The sequence below is a fragment of the Gorilla gorilla genome, chromosome 18 (genome assembly GCF_029281585.2).
Source record: "Gorilla gorilla gorilla isolate KB3781 chromosome 18, NHGRI_mGorGor1-v2.1_pri, whole genome shotgun sequence".
Taxonomy (NCBI): Eukaryota; Metazoa; Chordata; class Mammalia; order Primates; family Hominidae; genus Gorilla; species Gorilla gorilla.
The window spans coordinates 22489283-22516382 of record NC_073242.2 but is presented as its reverse complement, the minus strand read 5'-3'; the positions used below and the strand labels follow the sequence as shown (position 1 = coordinate 22516382).

Genomic DNA, 27100 nt, shown 5'->3' with positions numbered 1-27100 from the left:
GCCATGGATCCAGTCATTTGATTCCATGTAAGATGCTTGGGTAAGGAAGATGGGCCATGATGCAGAATTGTTGTATTACACTTTAGTGTCTTCCACCCTTATAAGTCAATCTGATCTTCAGGGAGTTTCTACTGTGCCTGACAGAGCACACAAAATCCAAGCAGTCCCCAGATGTTCAGCAATCCTTCCTTGCTTCCTATGGACACATGGAGGTATCTGGGAAGCATCCCCCAGAAATGCAGTTCCTTGGGACACCCTCATCCACGACCCCAGACTTCCAACATCCATCCACCCTCTCACACATTCAACCATCAGACATCTGCTATGTGCCTACTACAACTTAGCAAGATACAGTCTTGACTCTCGAGGAGTTCAAATCTATGATGGAGGCAGACATTTACAGAAATAATTATAATCTAGTGTGACAAAAGCTGCCATTGAGTCATGTACAAGCTCCCAAGTGAACAGAAGAGTGAGCAGATAGCTTAGCTGGAGAAGGCTTCAAAAATATCAAGCAAACGACACTTGAGTGAAGTCTTACTGGGAGCATGGGTTTCCATTAGCTGGAGACGTGTCAGGGAAGAAAGCATTCCAGGTGAAGGAAGGAAGCATTCCAGGTGAAGGAGACTTGAAAAACTCAAGAAAAGGCACATCATTCTGTAAGGTTAGAGCAGAGGATGAAGGAGAAACTGTAAGTTGGGGTCATCTTGGGTGCCATGTGGGAGGATTTGGGCTTTACAGGAAGTTGTGAGACACAGTCAAGGAAGGGCTGGGAACTCAAATGCCTACAGGAGGCTGGCAAATGGCACAAATCAGCAAGGGAGGGTGCCTACATGGGGAGTTGTAAAACTGGGGAGCACAGGCCCCATCCAAAGGCAGCAGCCAATTGTTGCCATGCTGCGGGGCAGGCTCAATGTAGCCAAGTCTCTCTTGTTTTTTTTTTTTTTTTTTTAATAAGAAGCTGGAAATCCATATTTTTTACATATGAATGCTCCCAGTTTCCAACTGTTGACAGTTATTTCAAAATATCATGCTGGCCAACCAAAAGGATATCTGATGCCCCATCACCCTTCGGACTTTCAGTGTAGCACTTCAGATCTAAAATTTCTAAGCAGAGAATGAACACAGACTTATGTTTCAGATAGAGGGTGTCCCCACAGATCTCATGTGATCTTTCTGCCCCAGCTTCTGCCAACAAGAACTTCTTTCCTCATCTCCACCACTGCCCTGCCTCTGCCCCACGTAGTCCTTGCCCTCCTCCCTGACCCCCCAGACCACCCCCAGCACCAGCTGCCTTCTTGCACTGGGAGAAGTTTAATTAATGAACTGTGCTGCAGAACCAGCTTACAGAGAAAAGCCCAGCATTAAGGACACGAGAGAGCCATATTTATTTCACATGGACAAGCATGATTCCATTGCATGCTGAACATGAAAGCTCGTATGAGCAAAGTACCCGTAACAGCAGAATTATGTGCTTTTGTCCACAGGGAGCAGGGAGAATCACAAAGTTGTTTTCAGAGACAGTGTTTTTCAAGCACAGTTGAGACCATAGGCTCTGAAGTCACTGGTTTATTTCATCACCAAAGGGTCTGTCTCCCAGGAGTGGCCGGAGGTGCTTTCAGCTTTGCAATCTCTCAATGAATTGATAAGGTCTGAGGAGGGCTGAGGATGGTCTCCCATCCCACCACCCAGAGCATCTTGAAGAAATGAAGCTCAGAGGGAAGATACATGCCACTTGGAATTAACAAGGCCACTCCTGGGTGGACAATGACAGGGACCGACTGCTGTGTTCATAGCAACAGAACCATCATCGCTTATAATATCTATCATCATTGGAACATTCACTCTTCTTAAAGCAATTCTCCAAGGCCCCTTATGGGCAGAAAGGAGAATGATTCTGGAATTTACTGGACGTGCCAGGAGCAGATCAACTTTGCTTGAACAGACTGATGAAAACTAGTGGCAGGGACTCTCTGGTCTCTTGGCTTTAGCTGGGCTTCCTGGTTCCAAGATGATGCAACTCAAGTTGGGAAAGGGGGCTGGAGCCAAGGTTTGTTGGAGGGAGATCAGAGGGTCTGGGAGCAAATCTCACGGAAGAGATGAGCAGAAGAGCCCTTGAGAGCCCTTTCCTTTCGTGGGCTTATTCCCACCTGAAGTCCTGCCCAACGGTTTCATAAAATTTGATATTATACGGTCTATAAAATTCCCGGAGCTGGTCTATCACTTCAGGATCAATCTGTACGTGAGTTCTCCCTTTTGATTTGCCCAGGCATCGAGGCAAGAGGCTCGATTCTGTTTTTTTCAAGCAAGGGAATCCTTTGGTCTTGTTGAAATAGAAGTGCTTGTCCGTGATGAATCTCTTAATGCCCAGGAAGTCCTGGACTCGCCCCATCTCGCCGGCCGGGTCAGTGATGAGTCGCTCGCCACTGACGAAGTGAATCTGAGCTAGCGGGAAGTACTGCAGCCAGCTCTCCAGGTGCAGCACGTACATGCCGATGCGGATGGCGTTCCACGACACGTCCACCAGGCCCAGGGTGCGGTTGCGGAAGGAGAGGCCCTCAAAGGTCGGGATGTCGGGCTTCTTGGAGAGTGTCTGCGTGTAATCAGAGATGGCACGGGTCACAGGGTTCCGGACAACCACGATCAGCTTGGTGTCTCGGGACATGTTGAAGATGCGTCGAGGAGCCTCTTGAGTGACGAAGTAGCTGGGCGTCTTCTCCAGCGTGATCTGGCTCTCGAGGGTTCTGGGCATCAGGCTCCTGTGTGGGCAGAAGGAATACATCATCATATAGGTTTCCCCGGGGCCAGGCCTCAGGCCCAGCTACATCAGCCCTTCCACCCAGGGGCCTGTTGCATCCTCCTCCTGGCCTCTGTTCCACTCAAAGCTCTCACCTGGTGAGGGACTCACTTTAAATCTTGTTGATTTTCTTGTCTTCTCTATTTTTTTTTTTTAGACAAGGTCTCACTCTGTCGCCCAGGCTGAAATGCAATGGTACAATCACAGCTCACTGCAGCTTCCAACTCCTGAGATCAGGCTATCTTCCCATCTTCCCATCTCAGCCTCCCAAGTAGCTGGGACTACAGGTGTGTGCCACCATGCCTGGCTAAGTTTTTCTATTTTTTGTAGAGCAGGGTCTCATTATGTTGCCAGGCTAGTCTCGAACACCTGGGCTCAAGCAATCCTCCCACCTCAACCTCCCAAAGTGCTGGGATTACAGGCTTTTTTTCTTATTTAATTTTTAACCTGTTTGCTTCAAGCCTGGAAACAATCTAAACATCCATCACAGTGAGCTAAATAAATTGTGGAATAGCCAATTAATAGGGTTAGGTAGATCTGTATGCATTAATATGTAATGATTTCCAACATACAGTGTTAAATGAAAACAGGCAAGATACAGCTTGTATATCTTAAGAAGGATAAATAAGTTACCAATAAAAGTGGTTGCTTCTAGGGAGGAAACTTGAGGTGAGTGCAGAATTAGAAGATGAGGGATAAATGAGAATTGCTTTTTTTTTTTTTAAGAGACAGGGTCTCACTTCACTCTGTCTCCCAAGGTGCAGTGCAGAGTTACAATCATGGCTCACTGAAGCCTCGAACTCCAGGCTCCATTGATCCTCTCACCTCAATCTCTCAAGAAGCCGGGACTACAGGCTCATGCCACCACTCCTGGCTGATTCTTAATAATTTTTGTAGAGATGGGGTCTCACTGTGTTGCCCAGGGTGGTCTTCAACTCCTGGGCTCAAGTGATTCTCCTGCCTCAGCCTCCAGAGCAGCTGGGATTACAGGTGTAAACCACCATGCCTGGCTTATTTTTTGTATTTTTTGTAGAGATAGGGTCTCACTATGTTGCCCTGGCTGGTCTCAAACTCCAAGCTTCAAGTGATCCTCCTGCCTTGGTTTCTCAAAGTGCTGGGACCATAGGCACAAGCCACTGCGCCTGGCTAAGAATTACTTTTTACTGTATAACCTTTTAAGCTGCTTGAAAATTTTAATGCATTTATTACGTATTCAAAAATTGCAAAGTAAGCCACTGAATATTGTTCTGGCAAAAGATATTTCTCCAAATATATTAAGAAAATCTTTTTTTGGGGAAAAAGTCTTGTCTTGCAGGAATAGCAACTGTTTTAGATATGAGTTCTGACGTCTTCTGCTGAAAAACATTTGAAATACATCCTTTGTGTAGGCTTGAACAAGCACAGAACTCCAGGCTGCTTGGGACCTCAGTCAGGAGTCAGGCTATGTAACCTCTCTTTCCCTTGCTTTTTAATTTCCTGGCTCTGCTTGAGACCTTAAGGGATTTGGGAGGAAGCACTGAAGTCTCTTTCCCGGGAGCATCTCATTCAGGCCTTGATGGACGGGAGCATCCCTGGTTCCCAACCGCTACTTCTTGATGAAGGTCATAGTTGACCCTTACATGCATTTTTCTTAATCCTGGCTGCGCGTTGGAACTACCCGAGAAGTCCCTTCCTTCCTTCCTTCCTTCCTTCCTTCCTTCCTTCCTTCCTTTCTTTCTTCTCTTTCTTTCTTTCTTTTTTAAATAAACATGTCTGGGCTCTGTCCTAGAACAACTGATTCAAAATATTCAGGGAAGGGATATACTTCTATAAAGTTCCTCAGCTCATTCTGATGGGAAGGCAGAGTTGAGAAACACCTTTCCCAATCCTAATGAGGTAGGAGGCGGGTCTAGACTCCGGAGGCAGGGCTTGCTTGGACACAGGACCAAACTGAGGACTAGCTAAAACAGGGCGGGGAAGAAGCAGCTTTCCACAAGACACGCCCACTTGTGTGCCCTGTCAGCTTACCATTGCCATGGCAACGCCCCGAGGTGACCATCCCTTTCTATGGCAACAACCTGATGACTTGGAAGCTACCACCCTTTTCGTAGGGTGGTAAATTTCTGCATAATCTGCCCCTTAATTTGCATGTAATTAAAAGTGGATATAAATATGACTGCAGAACTGCCTCCGAGCTGCTACACTGGATACACTGCGTATACAACACCCCTGTAGGGTAGCCCTTCTCTGCAGGGAGCAGTGCCTCTGCTTCTGCTGTACACTGCTGCTTCAATAAAAGTTGCTTGTCTAACAACACCGGCTTGCCCTTGAATTGTTTCCTGGGCAAAGCCAAGAACTCCCCAAGGCTCGCCTGCCCTGCATCACTAACACTATGATTTACCAACCCCCAGAACATTCATTCTCACATCCTTTGGAATATCAACTCCTGGTTCTTAGCTTTCTGCTTCCCGGCTCCTATCACTATCTCCACCCAATACCCTGGCCTCACAGTTCTTTGACTTTTGCTACTCCAAGTATTTCCATTTTCTCTTCCCGTCACCAACTCTTTCTCATGGCCATACCTTGGGTCATGTCATTGCAATTTCCCTAACTCTGAAATGGTTAACTCAGAAATTTCACTCTAAGACTATGTAGAGGTTTGAATGGTGACCTTCCAAAAGATATGTCCGCCCAGAACCTTTGTTCTGTTTTGGAGTTTGTTGTGTGTGTGCGTGACAGAGTCTCATGCTGTCGCCCAGGCTGGAGTACAGTGGTGCCATCAGGGCTCACTGCAGCCTCAAACTCCCCTGGCTTAGGTGATCCTCCCACCTCAGAACTTCCGGGTAGCTGGGACTACAGGCACTCGCCACCACTCCTAGCTATTTTTTGTATTTTTTGTAGAGACAGGGTTTCACCATGTTGCCTAGGCTGGTCTTGAACTCCTGGGCTCAAGAGATCTACCTGCCTTGGCCTCCCAAAGTGCTGGGATTACGGTGTAGCCACCACACCCAGCCCACCCAGAACATTTGAACGTGACCTTACTTGGCAAAAGGGTCTTTGTAGATGTAGATGTAGATGTAGATGTAATTAAGTTAAGGACTTGCAGATGAGATCATCCCGGATTAGAGTGGGCCATAAACCCAGTGACGAGTGTCCTTGTTAGAGAAGGGAAGAAGAGTCACACAGGAAATACGGTGACCTGAAGATGAAGGCAGAGTGTGAAGTAAGATGTCTACAAGACATGAACACCTAGGATTGCCACCAGCAGCCACCGGAAGGTAGGAGAGAGGCACAGAGCAGATTCTTCTCAGAGCAGTCAGAAGGAACCAACCCTGCTAACAATTTGGTCTCAGACTTCTATCCTCTGGAACTGTGAAACAATGCATTTCTGTTGTTTTAAGCCACCTAGTTTGCAGTAACTTGTTATGGCAGCCACAGGAAACTACAGATTACAACCTTGTCCCTTTCTACCTTTTCCACAGTCTCAAACTTCTTATAACCATTTTCAAATTCATCTGGGATTCTCTTGATTTCACTTTATTCCATACCTTCCCTGGACCCAATGAACAATCATTTCAATAGCATCATCTTCATCCTCATCAATTTTCCTATTCTAATTGCTCTCCCCAGTCTCTAATAATGCATCCTTCCAGCCTTTTATCCTTTCCAGTTCTGTCCCTGGGTTGCCAAACAGCACTGGAGAAAATTGCTGTCACTTACAAGTATATCCTTAATATGTTCATGGATTCTAGCTTCCATTGAACCCTCAGTACTGCTCAGTGATCTTATATTTGTCTTTTCAGGCCCTTTCCATCATTTTTCATAGTAAATATTTCAAATTCTCATCATACACTCCCAGCCTGAATCCTGTCATCCACCCTTAACATGCAGCTAGTCACCCATGACACTAGAAAGGCATAAGCTTTCAACCTAACACCTCAACTCCTTCAACCTGCCTCTCCTCCATCTTAAAGCTGATCCTTATGTGCAACCATCCTGAGCCCCTCCTGCTAGTCTCCGAGAACAAGGTATGCAAGGGCTCACCCATCCACCTGTGCTTAGATCCCTTCCCCTTCTACCTTTCCTGCAAACCCACCCATTGGCGCCTTGAACCTTCTAATTCATTGCTAGACTGATACAACTGATCTTTTTCTTCCAGGCCCAAAGTCTATGTAGACCCTTTTTGGTTGAAAGTTGAAATCGTATTTATTAGTATTGAGTAGGACAATTAATAGTATTTGTTAGTATTGAGTAGACAATTAAAAAACAATTTTTAAAAAATTGAGTAGAACTAATTAAAAAAAGTAGTATTGAGTACATTGTTTGCATTATGTGCAAACAATCACAAGGGCACTTGAATAGAATTCTTTGGCTGGATTTTCTTAGAAATCTGGATATATTAGATCGTGACTGTGGCATATATGGTAATCAGGTGTTGGCCTGTATGACAGGAATAGATGAAATTACATAAGTGTAACAGTGCATTTAAACTGTGTTTAAAGACTTCCCAAATTCTACAGGGGCTGTTGCAATAAATGTCTTCCCTGGCACAAGGAAATTGACTTGACTTGCCATCAAACAGATTCCTTTGCAATATCCTTCAATACACTAAAGAATATCCAAGAAAGGAATTGAGGACAGATTTTCTAAGCTTACTTGACTATAGAGCTGTGAAGCACCAATTAACATCTCTTTTTGTTACCAGTTTGGAAAATGCTGACCAAATCCAGTGATCTCCAAAGTATCACATTATTCCCCCATCTGTGCACTAAAGTGAAGCTCCACTCTTCTAACTTCTTTTTTCCTTTTCTTTTCTTTCTTTCTTTCTTTTTTTTTTTTTTTTTTGAGATGGAATTTTGCTCTTGTTGCCCAGGTTGGAGTGCAATGGCACAATCTCAGCTCACTGCAACCTCTGCCTCCCAGGTTCAAGCAATTCTCCTGTCTCGGCCTCCCAAGTAGCTGGGATTACAGGCACGTGCCACCATGCCCAGCTAATTTTTTGTATTTAGTAGACAGGGTTTCACCAGGTTGGTCAGGCTGGTCTCAAACTCCTGACCTAGGTGATCCGCACACCTTGGCTTCTCAAAGTGCTAGGATTACAGGCATGAGCCTCCGCACTCGGCCCACCCTTCTAATTTCTAATTGGTGTTATCAGTTGCAAAACCAAATGGCAAATACTAAAGAAGATATAAGAATCAGGTTGCAGACACGCTGTAGTCATGCCACAAGTCAAAGGGCTCCTGGGTACTTCAAATTTTCTCTATCCCACCAAAAAACACCCTTGAATATTTATTTCTCCTTGGGTCATTGGAATAGAGTGTTGGAGTCCTGTGTGATGATAACGTGCAAAGGTACTGTGTATACCTTCCCATGCCCTGTGCACATTGGAGGAAGGCGTGATTAGACTTCCTTGGGGCTCGTCTTTCTTCTTTATGTCACTGTTTAAATTTTGCTTACTTGTTTCCAGCTGCTAGCAAACAGCTGAACTTTTCTCTCACCCTGCAACGCTTTCAAGCTTCTGCCTCCTTTGTTTTCTATGTAGCTCTGCAAAAGTTACTGAAAGAATAATCTAATGCTCATTGTTTGGACTTTCCTCCCATCTGTTATTTTAAATTGCTCAGGAACTGTTTTCCCTACATCTGGTAACAGCCCCAGATTTTTCCTTGAGGACTACTACTGCTGCTTTGGACAAAATCTTGGTGGGCCAAGGGTGGGGATTCATGTCCAAAGTTAAGCTATTAGGAACCAATTGTGTTACAAAGACTAAAAAGGTGTCATAAAGATTGAAATTCCAATCAGACATAAAACCCTGGAAGAGATTCCTCATTAGTTTCTGTTGCCAAATCCCTACAGCTATCTAGGTTCTTGCCCTTTCTGAGACCTGGCTCTTCCCCTTTCTTCTGGATTCTGTGAGTTACTACACATCCTTCCAGTAAGTTTCTACTATTTTAAATTAGTTAGAGTTGGTTTTTGTTGCTTGCAATCCAAGAATTTTAACCTATCTTTTACAGTCTGGCCTCTTGCGATCGTTTGAATATTTGTCCCCTCCAAAACTCATGTTGAAATTTAATCCTCAACGTGGTACTATTGGGAGGTGGAGACTTTAAGATGTGATTGGGTCATGCGGGCTCTGCCTTCATGAATGGATTCATCTATTCATGGATTAATGAATTAAAGGATTAATGTGTTAATGAATTAGTGGTTTATCATGTGAGTGGAACTGGTGTCTTTATAAGAAGTGGAACTGAGCTAGCAAGTGAGCACACTCAATCCCCTTCCCATGTAATGCCCTGTGCTGCCTTGGGACTCTGCAGAGAGCCCCCAACAGCAAGAAGGTCCTCACCAGATGGAGCCTCTTGACCTTGGACTTCTCAACCTCAATAACTGTAAGAAATAAATTCATTTTATTTATAAATTATCCAGTTTCATGTAATCTGTTATGAGCAACAGAAAATGGACTAAGACCCTTATTTTCTGTTGAAGCTATACCCACACCACTTGATTATAAATTACATGAGGGCAGGGCAGGGTGTATCTTATTTGCAGCTGTATCTCCAGAGTCCACCACAATCCATGGCACAAGTAAGGTCTTTATCGGTATCTTTGAAGTTTAAATGAAGCCAACAACCTATCTAATCCATTTACTCATTGAAGCCCTCATCCCCTTTACAAATTCCTCTCTCCCCAAACCATTCTGGATCTTCTCAATGTGTTTGTTTGTTTGTTTGTTTGAGACAGGGTCTCACTCTGTCTCCCAGGCTGGAGTACAGTGGCACAGTCTCAGCTTACTGCAGCCTCGACCTCCCAGGCTCAAGCAATCCTCCTGCCTCAGCTCCCCAAGTAGCTGAGACCACAGGTGCCTGGCTAATTTTTTGTATTTTTAGTAGAGACAAGGTTTCACCATGTTGCCCTGGCTGGTCTCAAACTCTTGGGCTCAAGCAATCCATCCACCTCAGCCTCCCAAAGTGCTGGGATTACAGGTGTGAGCCACTGCACCCGGGCCCACTTCTGTCATTCTATGTGATCCTCCTGGATGACCTCATTCCTTCCCCAGCCTTTAACCATCACCTAAGAGATGCTGACACACAAATCTGTAACTGCAGCTCCAACTTAAAGCTTTCCTATGTTCTTAATTAGAATGCTTGTCTATGGACTGGATACCTCACTTCAACAATTGAACATTTTCCTCCGCTTTTGCAAATTTCTTTCTTTCTCTCTTTTGCCTGCTTTTGCAAATATCATCATAAAAGGAGGAAAACTTCAGAATCATTCTTAACTCTTCCTCAAATCCAGTGTCTTTCGTTCTTGTAAGTTTTACCTCCCCAACCTTCTGAAGTCTCCAGCCTCCTCCCTTAGTCCATGAACACAGCCACAGGCCCTTGTCAACTCTTCCTCAGACCACAGATTTCTCTCTGCCCTCCACGCTTCTATTCTTTTTTCCCATTTCAATTCATTCTGCATTTCATGTCCACCAGGGAATCCAATCATGTATCCTAAGCTTTCTGGAGCAAATCCAATTAAGTCAGGCATCAATGATTCTTTTGAATAAGGTCTGTATTCCTTAGCTTGGCATTTGAGGCCCTTGTCTACCTTTCTAGAATTAATCTCTTGCCACTTCCTTGGTAGCCTGATGTTCATGCCATGCTGAACATAAAATCCTCTCCCCAAACATGAACCTGCCCTTTCATGTGTGTTTTGCACTTGCCAAGTGTTTTATTTTTATTTTTTAAGACTCTGATCCATCTTACTTGTCTCTTTTGCCCTGGTGAATGCCTACTCACATTTCCAAATCCAAACCAAAAGTCACACACACCCTCTGTAAACCCTTCTTTGTGTAACCTCATGGCACTTTGTATAACCGCCTACTAGCACCCTCATGCCCTTGTGTGGGAATTGTTAGTTATGTATCCATTTATACCAACAGATCCTCAGCAACTTGCACGTTTCTTGTTCATTTCTGCCTCCCTCACATCATACCTGGCATACCATAGGTGCTCAATAAATGGATCAAAGATCCAGTGTCAGAGGTAGATGCCCATTGAGAAGCGGCCCCTGAGTCCTCAGAAGTTGTCAGTTCTGATTTATAAAGCTCAGCCCTTCTTTAGCATTCTGGCCTTGGGCAGCTAGTACTGGAGGGAAATTTTCTGTTGTTTTCAAGATTTCGTTGTGCCCACAGGGGCTCTGGCTCACGACTGAGGGGGAGTCCAAGCTCTGCTTCCACCAAACTTTCCAAATGTAGGAAGGTAGAATGAGATTTAAAGGAACGTCTCATGCCATTTCTGTTTTGCCACCTGTACACTGTCTCTAGCCCAAGGCTCTGCCCTGTGGCTGGTGGGGAAGGGGTGGTGAAGTTAAGCTGCATGCCAGGACCACTTGAGGGGGTTTTGGAGCAATGCAAATGCCTGGGTCCTACATCAGACTAATTAAATCAAAAACTCCGGGCACGAGGCCCAGGTACCTGAAATTTTATTTATTTATTTATTTATTTATTTATTTAGATGGAGTCTCGCTCTGTCACCAGGCTGGAGTGCAGTGGCGCAATCTCGGCTCACTGCCACTTCCACCTCCCAGGTTCAAGCGATCCTCCTGTTACAGCCTCCCGAGTAGCTGGGATTACAGATGTGCATCACCATGCCCAGCTAATTTTTTGTATTTTTAGTAGCGATGGGTTTCACCATGTTGGCCAGGATGGTCTCGATCTCTTCACCTCGTGATCTGCCTGCCTCAGCCTCCCAAAGTGCTGGGATTACAGGCATGAGCCACCGTGCCCGGCTGGTACCTGCAATTTTAAAACTCTCCAGATGATTCCAGTGGGCCACCAGTGCTGAAAACCACTGTGGCAGACTGCACCTTCCTTTGGCCACGTGTCCTTTAATACAATTGCTCATGAGAATTAACTAGGTGCATCTTGGAGAAAAAATTCCCAGGTCCCTCTTCTGTACATTCCAATTTCAGTGGGTTTGGGGTGCAGTTCAAGAATATGCATTTTAAACAAGCTCCCCCATGATTCTTACGATCAGAGAAGCTTGGAGCATACCACCTTAACAAAAGGTATTCTCATAAGTAACATGGGCACACTCATTACTACCTAATATATTTGATGTTGATTTGCATGTTTACTGTCCCTGGCCACACCCATCCTATCCCACGGTAGATGGTAAATTTTGAGAGTGGAGATTGTTGTCTATATTATTCACTGCTGTATTCTCTACACCTGGACAAAGGCTGGTACTTAGTAGGCGTTCAGAAAATACTTGCAGAAGAGAAAAAATAATAAAGACAAGGCTTTAATCTTGGAATAATGAGGCAGAATCATATTGTTTGTACTGGTGAAGATATGTCCCTCTTTCTCATGCTATAAAAGTCTATACTCTTTCACCCTAAGGGAAACATCACAGACTTCCTGTAGCCCCTTCCAAAAAAAAGAGAAAAAAAAATACAAAAGAACACCCAAGTACTCTCTTGTCATCCTGAGGCTTTCTGGAAATTATATTTTTGACCCACACTGGGCTACGCAGTGGAACACAAGACAGCTCCCTTGGAACCCACTGTCCACCCAAGGGGCATCCCTTGCACATTCAAGCAAGTGGGAACCTGCCTCATGTTGGGCCGTCATCGGAAACTTACAGAACTGGCACACCACTGATTATTACTGATAGGATTCTCTGGAAGATTTCATTTTCTGCTAAATTTGTACACTCTTTGTATGTGTTCTGGAAGACCCGGCTGCCTGGAGGCCTGTGGTGATTTATTAGCTTCTAACTGGGCAACCAAGATCCTTGAAAATCATTGCAGTCTCCGGAGAGATAATTAAGAGCGGAAGAGGAGGAAAAAGGCCTTATTGCAAGAAACTGGTTCTTAAAACTAAACCTGCTAAACCCCCACACACTGAGCCATGTGGCAGGCACAGCACCTGTGGCCGTTTATCCTCGCCTAGTTGAGCGTAGTCGTGAGCCCCCTCTCATACTGTAGGACCTTTTCCTTCCAAGTCCACAGCCCCGAATCCTTATACTTATGTGACCCTGGAGCAGGCCACTAAGTCTCAGCTCATACTCCAGCGACCATTCTCATTGCTCACAAGATAGAGTCTTTACCAGGATTTCTGTGGCTCTTCCTGATCCTGCCCATGGCCCCTCCTGGGCTCTGGCTAGACTAGGTTATTTGAAGCCAGTCTGTACTCCTCCAAAAACTGTATTTTTCATGCTAAGGGAACCTTGACATGTTGTACCCTTTGCATGAAGCCCTCCTTAACCTGCCTGGCAAAACATCTCTCAGCTCATCGTCACCTCCACCATAAAGCCTTCCCTGACTGTGCCCTTATTATTTCTCCCTTCCTGGAGGAGTTAGGTGTTTTTTTACTCTTGTGATTCCATGGTACCCACTATAGACATAACCCATTTTTGATACATTATCTGAGTCTATCATCCCTCTAGAGTTCAGTGTCCCTGAAGGCAGGGATCATGACTGTGGCATCTCTATATCGACAGTGTCTAGTCCTCTGCTGGTATGCAATCATGGATTTATTCATGAGACAAGCATTTATTGAGCACCTACTATATGCTGGGGATACAGAGATAAGTGAGCTGCAGTCTCTTTCCTCAAAGAGTTAACAGTTTTGTGGACTAACTGGGACAGGAGGTGGCAGGGTCCCCTTTTCCTACTGTGAGGGCCTGCACCTAAACCTGGCTTCCTATGAGAAGTGGTAGCTTTCTTCCTCTGGCAGGAAAGGTTATCCCTGAACCCAGTTTCTCATAGGTCCTCAGGTATTCAGGTGCTGGGCAGCTGGCTGTCCCAGATAACTCCTGTAAATAGCTGGTATCTAAATCCAATCAGCCAGTTGTTTGATTATTCCCTCACTGACAAGGCTGCTCTAATCCCTGAGCTATAAGAGGGAAGTTGATAAAGCTGAAGGGGCAGAGTCTCTTCATCCTTGGGGCATAAACCACATGGGGTCCAGGCCCTGGCAGTCCCCTCAATGAGATGGTGAGAAGAAAGGGTAATGCTGTCCTTCTGCCTCTTCTATTGTGACCCACGGCTTGCAAGTTTCCCCAGTAAAGCCTATTCCTTTATCCAAACCTTGTGTATTGTGGAATTTATCCCTAGTCCTGCTGTGTGACAAGTGGAGACTACAAAGGGACCCTTCTTACATGGTATGTCCACATAGAGGACCACTGAGCAAAGAGACTGCACCTCACTTATCTTTGTACCCCTGGTGTATAGTAGGTGCCCAGTAAACACTTGCCTCGGGAATGAATACACTACTGCATGCCAGGCACAGGACTAAGAGTTGCCAATATAGAGATGTGACAGTTATGATCCACTTTCAGCTACTTTCAGCTACAGGCTAGTTTAATGGCTGGGTATGAGTATAGGATTAGGAATCAAAAAGACCTGAGTCTTGTCACTTGCTAGCCATAAAAAATGGGTATGCAGCAGTCATCAGCCATACACGTGGTCATCGATGCCTTGGACATAAACAAGACAATAGCTGACACTTACTGTGCAGTGACTGTGGGCCACATGCTGTTCTAAACTCTAAATCATCTCACTTGATCTTCACAATAACCCTACAAAGTAGGAACTCACGCTATTCCAGTTTTTGTACTGAGGAAACTAGGACACAGAGAACTAAAGTAAATCAGCAAAGCAACACAGCCAGTTTGCAGAATCCAGATTCAAGTGTGACTCTCGCACAAGAAGAAAACGTGAGAATGTAAAAATGAATCTTGGCATGAGGACAGCCTTTCTAGGCATGAGACAAAAATCATGAAGGAAAAGATGGAAAAGTTAGACTCTTAAAAAAAATAAGTCCCTGGAGTAGAAAAATACCATAAATAAAAGGAAAATGACTAATTGGAAAAATATCTGCAGCACCTACACTATAAACACAAAGAGCTGATTTCATATCTGTTTTTCATATCTTTTTATGTTTTATATATTTTTCCAGACACATTGCAAATCAATAAGTAAAGGAGAACTAGCTAGTAGAAGAAAGGATCATAGGCGTGAGAAAAGAGTTAATAAAGAGCTATGAATAGAAAATAAACATATGAAAAGATAAATCTCTAAAATTAAGGAGACACAAACTAAAATCATGATGAGATAATATTATTCACCTGTAAGGCTGGAAAAAATTTTTTTTTAATTGTAACAATTATGATGGCAAGAACGTGAAGAACTAACACTCTCCTAATTTTGGTAGACATATACATTGATGCAGTCTTTAGGAAGACAATTATATATTATCTATCAAAATGTAAAATGCACATACCCTTTAACCCAGCAATTCCACTCCTGGAAATGTATTTGCACAAGTGCATAAAGACTCATGTGCCAGGTGTTCATTGCAGTATTTGCAGTAGACATGGGGAGGCATCTCCCAAGGACACCTGCATAGATTGTTCCTGGAGGGCAGGTCCAAAAGGTAGAAAGGGTATGGGAGGACACCTACAACTAGAAAACAACACCCTTGGACTATTGTCTAAGCAGGAAATAAACTTTTCCTAGTGGGTTGTTTGTTATAGCAGCTAGCATTAACTTAGCTACTGCAACATTGTAATAAAAAAAAGACCAGAAACAACCCACATTTCTATCAGAACCACAGTGAGGCCATATGATAGATTATGATCTGGCTGTCAAGAAATGAGGTGGATCTGCAAATATTGACACCTAAAGGAATCAACATATTATTAAGTGAAAAAAGCAGGTTGCAGAACAGTAAGTTTAATATGTCACTATTTACATACAAAATATACACATGCGTGCTAGTGCCTATATGCGTAGACATCTTCTAAAAGGATACACAATACATTTAACAGTTATTATCTTTGGAAAATAACCTTGGGGGATCTGGGCTGGGCTGTAGTGTAGAATGGGACTTCGTTTTCACCTTTAGCTTTTTGCATTCGGATTTATTTTTCTCTTTGCCATGAGCATGTATTTTTTGTCATTTTAAAAAAACTAGCTAATGAAAAGCTATTTTTAAAAGTCTCCATTGATATTATTTAGGATGAAGAAAGCCTCTACTGTGGAGTGAGGGGGAGGAAACATGTCTGGAGTGGCTGAGGTGTGGGCGGGAAGGAAGGATATGGAAGGTGAAAATGTATAGCTCCTTTCTCAAGAAGCTCTCTTGGAAAGGAGGAACGGTGATCGTGGGTGTTGAAGGAATGTTTTTGCTGCTGCATGTACAGCTCTGATACATTTCCAGGCAATTGGACTTCAATTTCTTTGGTCCTATCTGCAGCTGACCGTGGGACACTATCTGGAGGTAACTCCCAGGATATCTCTTCTTCTGTGGTCTGGGCTTAACTTCTCTCCCTGCCCTCCCTTCTCCCTGGAAGTGGACCCCATAAGCCTGTGCCTGTCACACTTTAATGTGCATTTGAATCTCGTGTGGGGGTCTTGTTGAAATGCAGTTTCTGATTCAGTAGGTCTAGGGAGGGGGTGCTAAGAGTATGCATTTTTAGCAGGCTCCACAGTGAGGCCGACTTGCTGCTCCTTGGGCCATCCGTTGAATTGCAAGGTCTTAAGACAGCCCTGGCAATACTGGTACAAAGGACATAGCCAGTGAATATTTATTGCATTAATCAGAATCGGCTAATTGATGTTGGGTGAAAAATTGCGGATGACTTGAATTCAGAAAGCCTGGATTGGAGTCCCAGCTTTTCCTTTTCCTGGCCATGTGACTTTCGTGTTAGTTTCTTCACCTGCAATGTGTGGATCACGGTAATGCTGACTTCACTTGGCTGTTGTGAGGTCAAAGCTGCGAGAGTCCCGTATAAAGTGTAATGCACCGTGACCATCTATTAGCAGGTTCCTCTTTCTCTACTTGATTTCCCCCTTTAGTTCAAGGCTTTTTCATTTTCAAAAAACCAGCTATTTATCCCTTCACCTGCTCCTGCGACAGTCCTGTATATCTCCTTTTCTTCCCAGCCAGAGTTCTTGGAATAAAGCTGCATGGCTTCATTTCCTCACCTCACATTCATCCTCCTCTTGCTCCATCTCCTCCCACCCCATCGTCTTCTGAAGCGGTACTCTCCGAACACAACCCTAAATGCCAACTCCATCTCGAATCTTGGTCATGTTTCACTTTTCTGTGGCCTCTGAAGCACTTGCCCACTCCCTGCTTGTTGAAACTTGTTTTTCTTCCTTTGGGAACACATTCTTTCTTCCTCCCCGCCCCTGCCCCCCACTGACCATTCTTTCTCTATACACACTTCAGTTATTTCTCCTCAACTTACCACTTCTCATGTCTCAGTTAATGGCCCCACCGTTCACCAGTTGTCCAAGCAACACCCATGTCTAATCTATAACCGAATTCAATTGGTGACCTCTCACTCACTCCCTTCTGACGTCTGTCCCAGCCAGCTCAGGACCCACCACAGCTCTCTTCACTCATGATCAGAACTGTGGGGAGCAGCCCAGTGCCTATCTCTAGCTAGGCTCTACTTTCTAGCTTCCAGCCTGAGTCAGCTTGCTCTCGTGAGATGTTCCCCAGTGACATTAGCATCCAGGAAACAAAATGGCACATGGGGACAGTGATGGTACCAAGTGGAGGCCAAAGGGATCTTTATCCCCCTCTAGTCTCCATTAGTCAATCAGAGTGAATGCATGCCACGAAACAGCATGCATGGCAACTCCCAGACAAGCTTTCTATCCTTCCTCTGATGGGGCCACTCCTACCCCTTCCCCCATATAGAAATTTTGGAGCCACCACCTCCAGAGAGACTGACAGATCATCCCTGAGTACCTGCAGGAGACCCTCAAAAAGGGCCAGGGACCTGTGCAAGAAGCTTCCTGAGGCAACACTGGGTGCCAGGAGCAACTGACTGCCCTCTCTCTATACTCAGCAGGGCAGAGCACTGCTGGAGAACACCTGAAATCAAAGGCTGGTTCCACTCCAGATACCTGATTGCCAACACAAAGGGGGCTGATATAGTTTGGCTGTGTCCCCACCCAAATATCAAATTGTAGCTCCCGTAATTCCTTTGTGTCATGGGAGGGACCTGGTGGGAGGTAATTAAATCATGAGGGTGGGTTTTTCCCATGCTGTTCTCATGGTAGTGAATAAGTCTCATGAGACATGATGGTTTTATAAAGGGGAATTCCCCTGCACATGCTCTCTCTCTTGCCTGTTGCCATGTAAGACGTGTTTTTGCTCTTCCTTCACCTTTCGCCATGATTGTGAGGCCTCCTCAGCCACGCTGAACTGTGAGTCTATTAAACCTCTTTCCTTTACAGATTACCCAGTCTTGGGTATGTCTTTATTAGTAGCGTGAGAACAGACTAATTCAGGGGCCTTTAGCACACAGCACAATTCCACCATGTGTCTCTGGACAACTGGCTTTCTAACTCTGCATGACTATTTCAGACCGTTCCCTTTCTCTGCAAATGACCAAACCCTGCCCTTTCTTGCCACTCTTAGTAGGTGACCTTGCATCCCATTCCACAGAGAATATAGAAACCATTAGAATGTAGTGCTCTCAATATCCTGCTACTAAGCACATAACGTTTTCTATTCTGCCCAGCACTAGGCTGAGTATGGAGCCGGTCAACCCAGCCGTTTCCTGACGCCAGCTTCCCTGCTCTGAAACCTCCTCCACCTCCCAGTTTCCTGCCTGAATTGTCCACGGAGTCCCCACCCTCCACCATCTGCACCCTCATCCTTTCCCACCAGATCTGAATGTTTCCCAGGCAAACTCCTCAGCCAACAACTGCATGAGTCAGTGAGTTTATTTTGTTTGTTAACACCAAGCTTTACAACTTCACACTTCAGAGTCTCCCGGGGGTATTAATGGTTTTGCAGGGATGAGTTCCGCAAGCCTGCCCCACTTCTTGCAGCATAGCAGCGCCCCCTAGTGGGTAGTTGGAGGTGATCCAATTGCAGTGGTTGGAGCCAACACCTGTTGCCTCCCTGGAGGAAATTAACCAATGATAGGAATGCTTTCCATCTGACTCCCGAATGTTGTCGTTGTACCAGGATACATTAAGCTCCATGATTGCAAGGGGTGAGCAGGAGTTGGTTTTCTCATCATAGAGGGAGCAAGGGCCATGCACTGGGAAGTCAGCTGCCTACATATAATTCATGTCTCAGATGTGCCTAAAACCACATGGGTAGTTGTTGGGTCACTAATACTCCTGCAGGTTCAAAGCCTGCCTAAACTATACACATGTGAGTTCTTTTCTAGGCTTTGGTATAGAATGGTCCAGCTCTGCACGTCAGTTCTGGAAGGCATTTGGAAAACCCAGCAAGATGAACTAGCAGACACTCTTGAATCCCCCAGTCCTTTCCCTTTCTGTCTCTAGGGCTGTGCTGTTCTTTCTGCCTGGATCACTTTACCCTGGCTCTTCCTGTGGCTCAATCCTTCTCATGCTCAGGTCTCAGTTAGAATGTCACCACTTTCAAATGTCACTCTCTGAAGTGGCTTATTTCCTCATCACTCTAAGCACCATCTGTAATTATCTTGCCTCTCTGTTTATCTATTGCCTTTCCCCTCAGGTTAGACTGTGGACCCCATCAGGAAGGCACAGTGTCACTCTCTGAAGTGGTTTATTTGGCTTATTTCCTCATCATTCTAAGCACAACCTGTAATTATCTTGCATATCTGTTTATTGCCTTCCCCCTAGTTAGTCTGTGAACCCCATCAGGAAGGCACAGTGTCTTGCTTGCTGGCTGTGGTATCTTCAGTCCTTGTCACTGTGCCATGCCATCATAGGCAGGCAAAAGAGAATGAATCATACCCACCAAATATTGTGCTTGTTAAATGAATAAGATGGGAAGGAATCAAAGCCTAAATCAAGAAGACGTGAGCTCCTGGAGGAAATGCAGTAGCCCGAGATCTTTAGAAAGAATTTCCCAAAGTGTGTTTACTTATCGTCTTTGTGGCTCACAAGTGATTCACGGATGAAATTTACATTTTTTACAGTTATATGCTTATTTTAATGTATTTTAGAAAATTGGAACCAGGTCATCACTTTTACTTAACCAACTTCATCGTTTAGGATGAAGCTTAAACACATAGTGAAGGTAGAAAATGTAAATTCATCTAAACACAAATATTAAGAAAATAATAGTCTAAGTCCTTGAATATGGTAAAAAGTTGATCCTTCAATGACTAAAGTTTGGGAACCTCTGACTCAAAACAATATTGGTGCAGCCAAAGGGAATCCAAACCAGAGTAATATGGGCATGTACTTACTCAGCAAATATTTGCTGAGCACCCACTCTTCACCAGCCGTCTTGCTAAGTGCTGAAGTCACGGCTATAAATAACATAGATGTAGTACTTGCTGCCCTCATGGGGCCTCTGGTTTGGTGGAGGAGATAATGGGCAAAATAAAAAAAAAATAATTACAACTTGTGATAAAGGAAAAGAAAGAGAACAAGTGTAATGAGGAAATTAAGTGATCAGAGAAAACCTGGGGGACATTTGAGCAGAAGGACAAGAGTTGAGCATAGGCTTAGGCAAAAAGACAAGGCTAGCGTGGTGGCACACGCCTGTAATCCCAGAACTTTGGGAGGGCTAGGTGACTGGATTGCTTGAGCTCAGGAGTTTGAGACCAGCCTGGGCAACATGGTGAAACCGTGTCCCTACAAAAAAATACAAAAATTAGCCAGGCATGGTGGTATATACCTGTAGTCTCAGCTACTTGATGGGGCTGAGGTGGGAGGATCACTTGAGCCCAGGAGGTCAAGGCTGCAGTGAGCTGAGATTGCGCCGTTGCACTCCAGTGCCTGGGCAACAAAGCAAGACTCTGTCTCAATTAACAAAAGAAAAAAAGAAAGAAGAGAAAAGAAAGAAAACAAAAGAAAGAAAGAGAAAAGATAGTAAGACGACATGAAAACACAGTTAAGATCAGAAAAAACAAGGTATGGGTGAAGTAAGCTAGTACCAAAAAGAATAAAAAAGAAACACAACTACGCTGACAGCAGTAAAGAGCAGAATTAGCGATGTCAAAAATAAACATCAGAACAAACCGGAGCCTGATCTTACGCTTCTAAAATAAAATTCACAACATTGAGCTGATGAGAGAGAAAGTGGGATGGAAGACAGAGTGGTTATAGGCAACTTGTAGTTTGCTGATGTTATTGAAGAAGAAACCCAAAACAAATTGGACAGAGCTATAGGCAAAGATTTCATTAAAGAGACCTTCCCAGAGATATAAGATGGCTATGTGGGGTACATTAAAAGGTCAGCCTAGTCCGAATGAAATAAAATCCACATCCGAGAGCTAACGTGCCTGTGAAGGCAAAAGAAAAGTTTTATGGCATGCAACATCTTGAAAAGCATTAGATCCTGCTCTTCAAAAAATCCCTTGAAAAGAAAAACAACATCCTGAGTGATGGTGTGGAAAAGCTCAAGAATGGAAAAGTTGTATATAAAAGGACAGTGATGGGGTTAAACAAACACTAACCCCAAATAAATAACACATGTAGCTTCTAATGTCAACATTATGCTTTTAAAAAAGATAGAGACAGGCATGGTGGAGTGCACCTCTTGTCCCAGCTACTTGGAAGGCTGAGGCAGGAGGATTGCTCGAGCCCAGGATTTTGAGTCCAGCCTAGGCAACATAGTAAGACCCTTTCTCTCTTAAAAAAAAAAGATAAAAATTAATAATTTGATATATCAAATCCACATTAACAAAGACTGAAAAGTTGGCAAAACAGGAAGAAAAGGAGAGAGGACAGAGAAAAACTACACAAGTCTCTTTACTAAGAGATACTGTCTACTCATTTACTGTATTAGAAAACTATAAAATGAACTATTATAAACAGGATACATACCTTCCAAAATACTGGAAAATGGAAAAGAAAAGAAAATTGTGTGGCCATATGACAAAAGACACAGGGGATAGGAAAGCGGAAAAAAAAAAAAAAGCAAAACTTTTAGAGCAAGTTGACAGAAGTATAAAAGACTGATTGTATTAATATTAAAAATTGTTGGAAATAGGCCAAACACCATAATTTTCAAAATGACAACAATAAGAACATTTGTGTTCACAAGACCACCCCAGAATACAGAGGCAGGAACATTTTATATGAAAATGGAGAGGTGAAGATACATCAGGAAAATGTAATTCTAAAGAAAGCTAGAGATAGGATTCTACTTTCTGTAGAAATTCTGTAGAATTTCTACTTTCTGTAGAAATTCTGTAGAGATTCTACTTTCTGTAGAAATTCTGTAGAGATTCTACTTTCTGTAGAAATTCTGTAGAGATTCTACTTTCTGTAGAAATTCTGTAGAGATTCTACTTTCTGTAGAAATTCTGTAGAGATTCTACTTTCTGTAGAAATTCTGTAGAGATTCTACTTTCTGTAGAAATTCTGTAGAGATTCTACTTTCTGTAGAAATTCTGTAGAGATTCTACTTTCTGTAGAAATTCTGTAGAGATTCTACTTTCTGTAGAAATTCTGTAGAATTTCTGTGAAATTCCACAGAAAGTAGAATCCTAGGAAAAAAGATATTAAATGAGACAAAGTGAATCATTCAATATTGAAAAAGGTGCCTGTAATCTCAGCACTTTGGGAAGCTGAGGCAGGCGGATCACCTGAGGTCAGGAGTTCAAGACCAGCCTGGCCAACATGGCGAAACCCTGTCTCTACTGAAAATACAAAAATCAGCCGGGCCTGGTGGCAGGTGCCTGTAATCCCAGCTACTCGGGAGGCTGAGGCAGGAGAATAGCTTGAACTCAGGAGGTGGAGGTTGCAGTGGGCTGAGATCATGCCACTGCACTCCAGCCTGGGCAACAGAGCGAAACTGTCTCAAAAACAAAAACAAACAAACAACAACCAAAAAAAAAAAAAAAAAAAGAAAGAAAGAAAAGAAGAAGGGACCAATTCATAGTTGGAACTTATACATAACACGCTGAATCAAACCCAGCATTTATATCCACTCCCTCTCTGATTAGCACTAGATTGATAATAAGTGGATAAAAAATATAAATATCAAAATGTCAAAGAGAAATGGTGAAGGGTTTATGTCAGACAACAAATACAGGCATATTTTTGGAAGAAGGGAGGCTAATTTGCTTTTATTGATTTAACTATTCATTTTGAGATAGGGTCTCACTCTGTCTCCCAGGCTGGAGTGCAGTGGCACGATCACGGCGCACGACAGCCTCCAACTCCTTTTTTTTTTTTTTTTTTAAGAGACGGAGTCTCACCCGTGTTGCCCAGGCTGGTCTTGAACATCTGGCCTCAAGTGATCCGCCCACCTTGGGCTCCCAAAGTGGCTGGGATTGCAGGCGCGAGTCACTGCACCCGGCCCTGAGGCTGATTTGTGAGAGGCATTGGACTTAGGAAAGAGGAGAAGGCTGAAACTCAAGTGGCTGTGGGAGAGGAGGTGTCACTAAGGAAGAGAAAGTGAGTTCTTGACACAGAACCTTCCAAAAGCTCAGGAACTGGAGGCACCAGTGACCCCAGTGGTGGTGAGAGTTTTGGGAAAAGGCACAATCAATGTTAGAGGTCTCCAGAAAGAGGAGCTACATCCACAGAGCCTTCCCCCTACCTACAGCCAGGCCGCTGCCCTGCACCTATTAGGGCAGCAGAGGGAAGATTATGTCTTGGAAATATTGAACCAGGGAGCCCCCAGGGTCAGTGACACAGGGAACAGAGAAGAACGGGGTGAGGCACCAAGCTAGAACGCTGGCAGGCAGTGTAGCTACTCCCACCTGACAAGCAGAGGAGCCCTCTCAAGAGAAACTGACCAAAGTGTCGAGTCCAATCTACCAGAGCACAATGTATTGCAAGAAAAGCATGGACGGGTGTGGTAGCTCACGCCTGGAACCCCAGCACTCTGGGAGGCCAAGGACAGCAGATCATTTGAGCCCAGGAGTTCAAGACCAGCCTGGGCAACATAGTGAGACCAAGTCTCTACAAAAACAAAAAAAGAAAATTACAAAAACATTAAAAATAATAAAAATAATTAGCCAGGCATGGTGGCACGGGCCTGTGGTCCCAGCTACTTGGGAGGCTGAGGTGGAAGATCGCTTGAGCCTGGGAGGTTGAGGCTGCAGTGAGCTATGATCGTGTCCCTGCACTCCAGTCTGGGTGACAGTGGGACCCTGCTTCAAAAAAGGAAAAAACATTCCCCTCCCTGTGTCCATGTGTTCTCATTGTTAACTCCTACTTGTGAGTGAGAACATGCGGTGTTCGGTTTTCTGTTCCTGTGTTAGTTTGCTAAGAATGATGGCTTTGAGCTTCAGAACTTAAAGTAAAACAAAAAAATTAAAAAAAAAAAGAAAAAAAGAAAAAAGAAAAGCTGCCAAATCCCACCAAGATCAATACCATTGCGTCTAATCCAGTTATAATTCAGTGCAGAAATAGGTCAAAAGAAAAAATTATCATCTCAACACATTCTGAAAAAGCACTTAGTAAATTCTACATCTATTACTCATTAAGGAAAAAAGCTGATAATCTTAAGAAATCAGGAAGGCTGCATCTTTAATGTGAAACAGAATATCCGTCTCAACCCCATAGGCACTAGCATATTGAAGGATGAAATAATACCAATAGCTAACATTTATTGAGAGCCTTGTGGTAGGCATAGCTATATGAGCTTTTACATGTATTATCTCATATAAATACCACAGAATATCGTCAAGGAGCTATTACTATTAACTTTATAGCCTTATTTTAACCTTATTATCACTTGAGGGAATTAGGCAGAGAAGTAACCCGCCCAAAGACCCAAGGAACTGAGTAGCGAAGCTAAGATACAAATTCAAGTGTTTTGACTCTAGTACCTGTCCCCGTAAACTCCAGGCTACGAGTCTCATTAAAGTTAGGCAAGGCAAAGATGTCCACTAACACAATTAATATTTAATATTGTTCTATAATGTGTAGACAACTCAATTAAAACTTTAATAACTGGAGAGATGGAAAATCATAATGTTCGACAGACATCAATTCTTCTCAAATGAATCTATAAATCAAGTGTAATTCCAATCCAGATCCCAAAAGGATTTTAAAAATTGAATTTGACATAATAATTATAAAGTTTCTATTGGATCAGTATATTAATGAAAAGAGCCAATGCATTTTGAAGAGCCATGGGGGATGGAATTGTAATAGCCCATATTAATATATATATTGTAAAGCTGTAGTAATTAAAACAGTGTGGTTCTGGATCACTATTTGGATTGCAGATAAGTTTAAATTTTATGGAAGGCACTCTCTATAATTTATCCTGTCAAAGTATTAAGATATTTGCAAAAAGATGGATAAGGATGCTTAACTTTGTATTATTTATTTAAAGTGGTGAAATAATAGAAACAACCTAAGTGTAACATAATACTAATATTTATTAAATGATAGCACATTCATTTAATGAACTGCTATGCTGTGATTATAATAACATTTTAGAAAATGCTAGAGATATAGGGAAAATGCCAGTGTAAATTGGTAGGTTAAAAAAATCAGAAAATACTTCATATGCACAATAACTGGTCTGTGTATTTGTGTTCTTGGATATTAAAAGGAAGACAAAATTTTTACATGATACTTTGGTATTGTCTACTTCTCCCAACTATATATAAAATATACCACTTTACCACTTGCAGCTCTTTTTTTTTTTTTTTTTTGAGACAGAGTCTTGCTCTGTCACCCAGGCTGAAGTGCAGTGGCACGACCTCGGCTCACTCCAAGCTCCACCTCCTGGGTTCACCCCATTCTCCTGCCTCAGCCTCCTGAGTAGCTGGGACTACAGGCACCTGCCACCACGCCCGGCTATTTTTTTTTTTTTTTTTTTTAGTAGAGATGGGGTTTCACCGTGTTGGCCAGGATGATCTCGATCTCCTGACCTCGTGATCCACCTGCCTCGGCCTCCCAAAGTGCTGGGATTACAGGCGTGAGCCATCATGCCCGGCCCACTTGCAGTTCTTGATGACTTTTCCTGAAAGATGTGTAGAACAGCCTATTCTTTGATTTTCATACAAAACCCTTCACTGCTTTACTCCCTGTGCACTTATAAATTCGAAATAGGAAGCTTCAGTACAGAGGTAGAGTCCATTTCAGCCAAACAACTTATAGCAACAACTTCAAAGAGAAAATCAGGTGTAGATGCATAGAATATATTGCATGATACATAAGAACATATTACATCGGGTCTCTGAGGAGGGAGCTGAAGGGCTAAGGGCTGGAAGGAAACATTTTTTACTGCGAGACATAATTCCTGAAAGAAGATAGAAATATGGCAAAATATTCAGTCATTAGACGTCAAAGAAATAAAAAATTAAGTCCTTTGTAATTTTAAAATTGATTTTTTAATTGTAATTATGAATTAATGTTTAAATTAATCCTTTGTAATGTTAATCCTTTGAAATACAAATTATATCCTTGTTGCACCCTTTGACTTCTTGGGTCAAGTGCATTTTTTTTTTCTCAAATGAAGATCGTACAAGGGAAAAGTCTGAATTTCTGTTTCACTACTTACTACTGTGCAGCCTCAGGCAAGTCACTTAACCTCAGTCTGAGCCTCAGTTTCCCCATTAAAGGGGATAAAATAAAACTCACTCTGCAGAACTGTGGAAAGACTTCGAGACGATGCGTGGAAATTTCTCAGTATGTTCTGATGCGTAGTAGGCGCTTGCTAGCTGTAGTTATGATTAACCTCGTACCTGTCTGAAGCTGTAGGGAGAACTGAAGCAGAATGTAATTATCCATGTTGGAACCAGGCCAGGATACCTGAGTCTTGCAAAACATGCAGCTGAATGTTCAATCAAGATAGGCAAGTACACAGCCTCAGAACATACCCAGTGCTTTCCCCTAGGGTTCAGGAAGTAAAATGCATTTCACCATAGCACATCTGCTCGTTTTTAAAATTCCACAACTAATTAAGCAGAATCCTCATCAGCGAGCTCTATGTGGATTAGCTAAATATGTCAGCAAACTCTGGCCCTTTTCTGTTAAACACAGGTGATTTCTTCTGTCTACTAGTGCCTCCAGTCAGTTGCTGAATGCCTGGAGAATTGGATGGTTAAGGCTAACTTTTACTTAATCCATGGAAAGGCACTTCTCATGCAATAGGTCAGTTTGACAGCTCTTTACAATTAGGAAGGCCCAAGAGTTTGGTGGTTAAACCTACAGACTCTGGAATCTGCCTGACATGGTTTCTAATTCTACTTGCCCACCTCCTGAGTAATCACGGGTAAGCTATTTAACCTCTTTAAGCCTCAGTTTTCTCCTCTGTTAAATGGGTCAAATTGTGGTGCTTAACCTCCTGGGATTATTGTAATAATTAAGTGTGATGTACTTGTACAGTGCCTGGTACTGGGTAAGACCTAAAAAGTTTGACAAAACAAAGATGTATGTGTTTTTGCATTAAAA

The 27100-nt window shown here is 43.3% G+C and overlaps 1 protein-coding gene across 1 annotated transcript in view; it reads right to left on the bottom strand.

Moving 5' to 3' along the window:
* Nucleotides 1-1369: 1369 nt before the first annotated feature.
* Nucleotides 1370-27100, bottom strand: part of HS3ST2 (heparan sulfate-glucosamine 3-sulfotransferase 2) — a 102159-nt gene continuing 76428 nt past the window's right edge. The window contains exon 2 of the mRNA XM_004057347.5: nucleotides 1370-2759. Within this exon, the coding sequence (XP_004057395.1) occupies nucleotides 2141-2759 (619 nt within the window). The 3' untranslated portion in view covers nucleotides 1370-2140. The remainder of the gene's footprint in view (nucleotides 2760-27100) is intronic.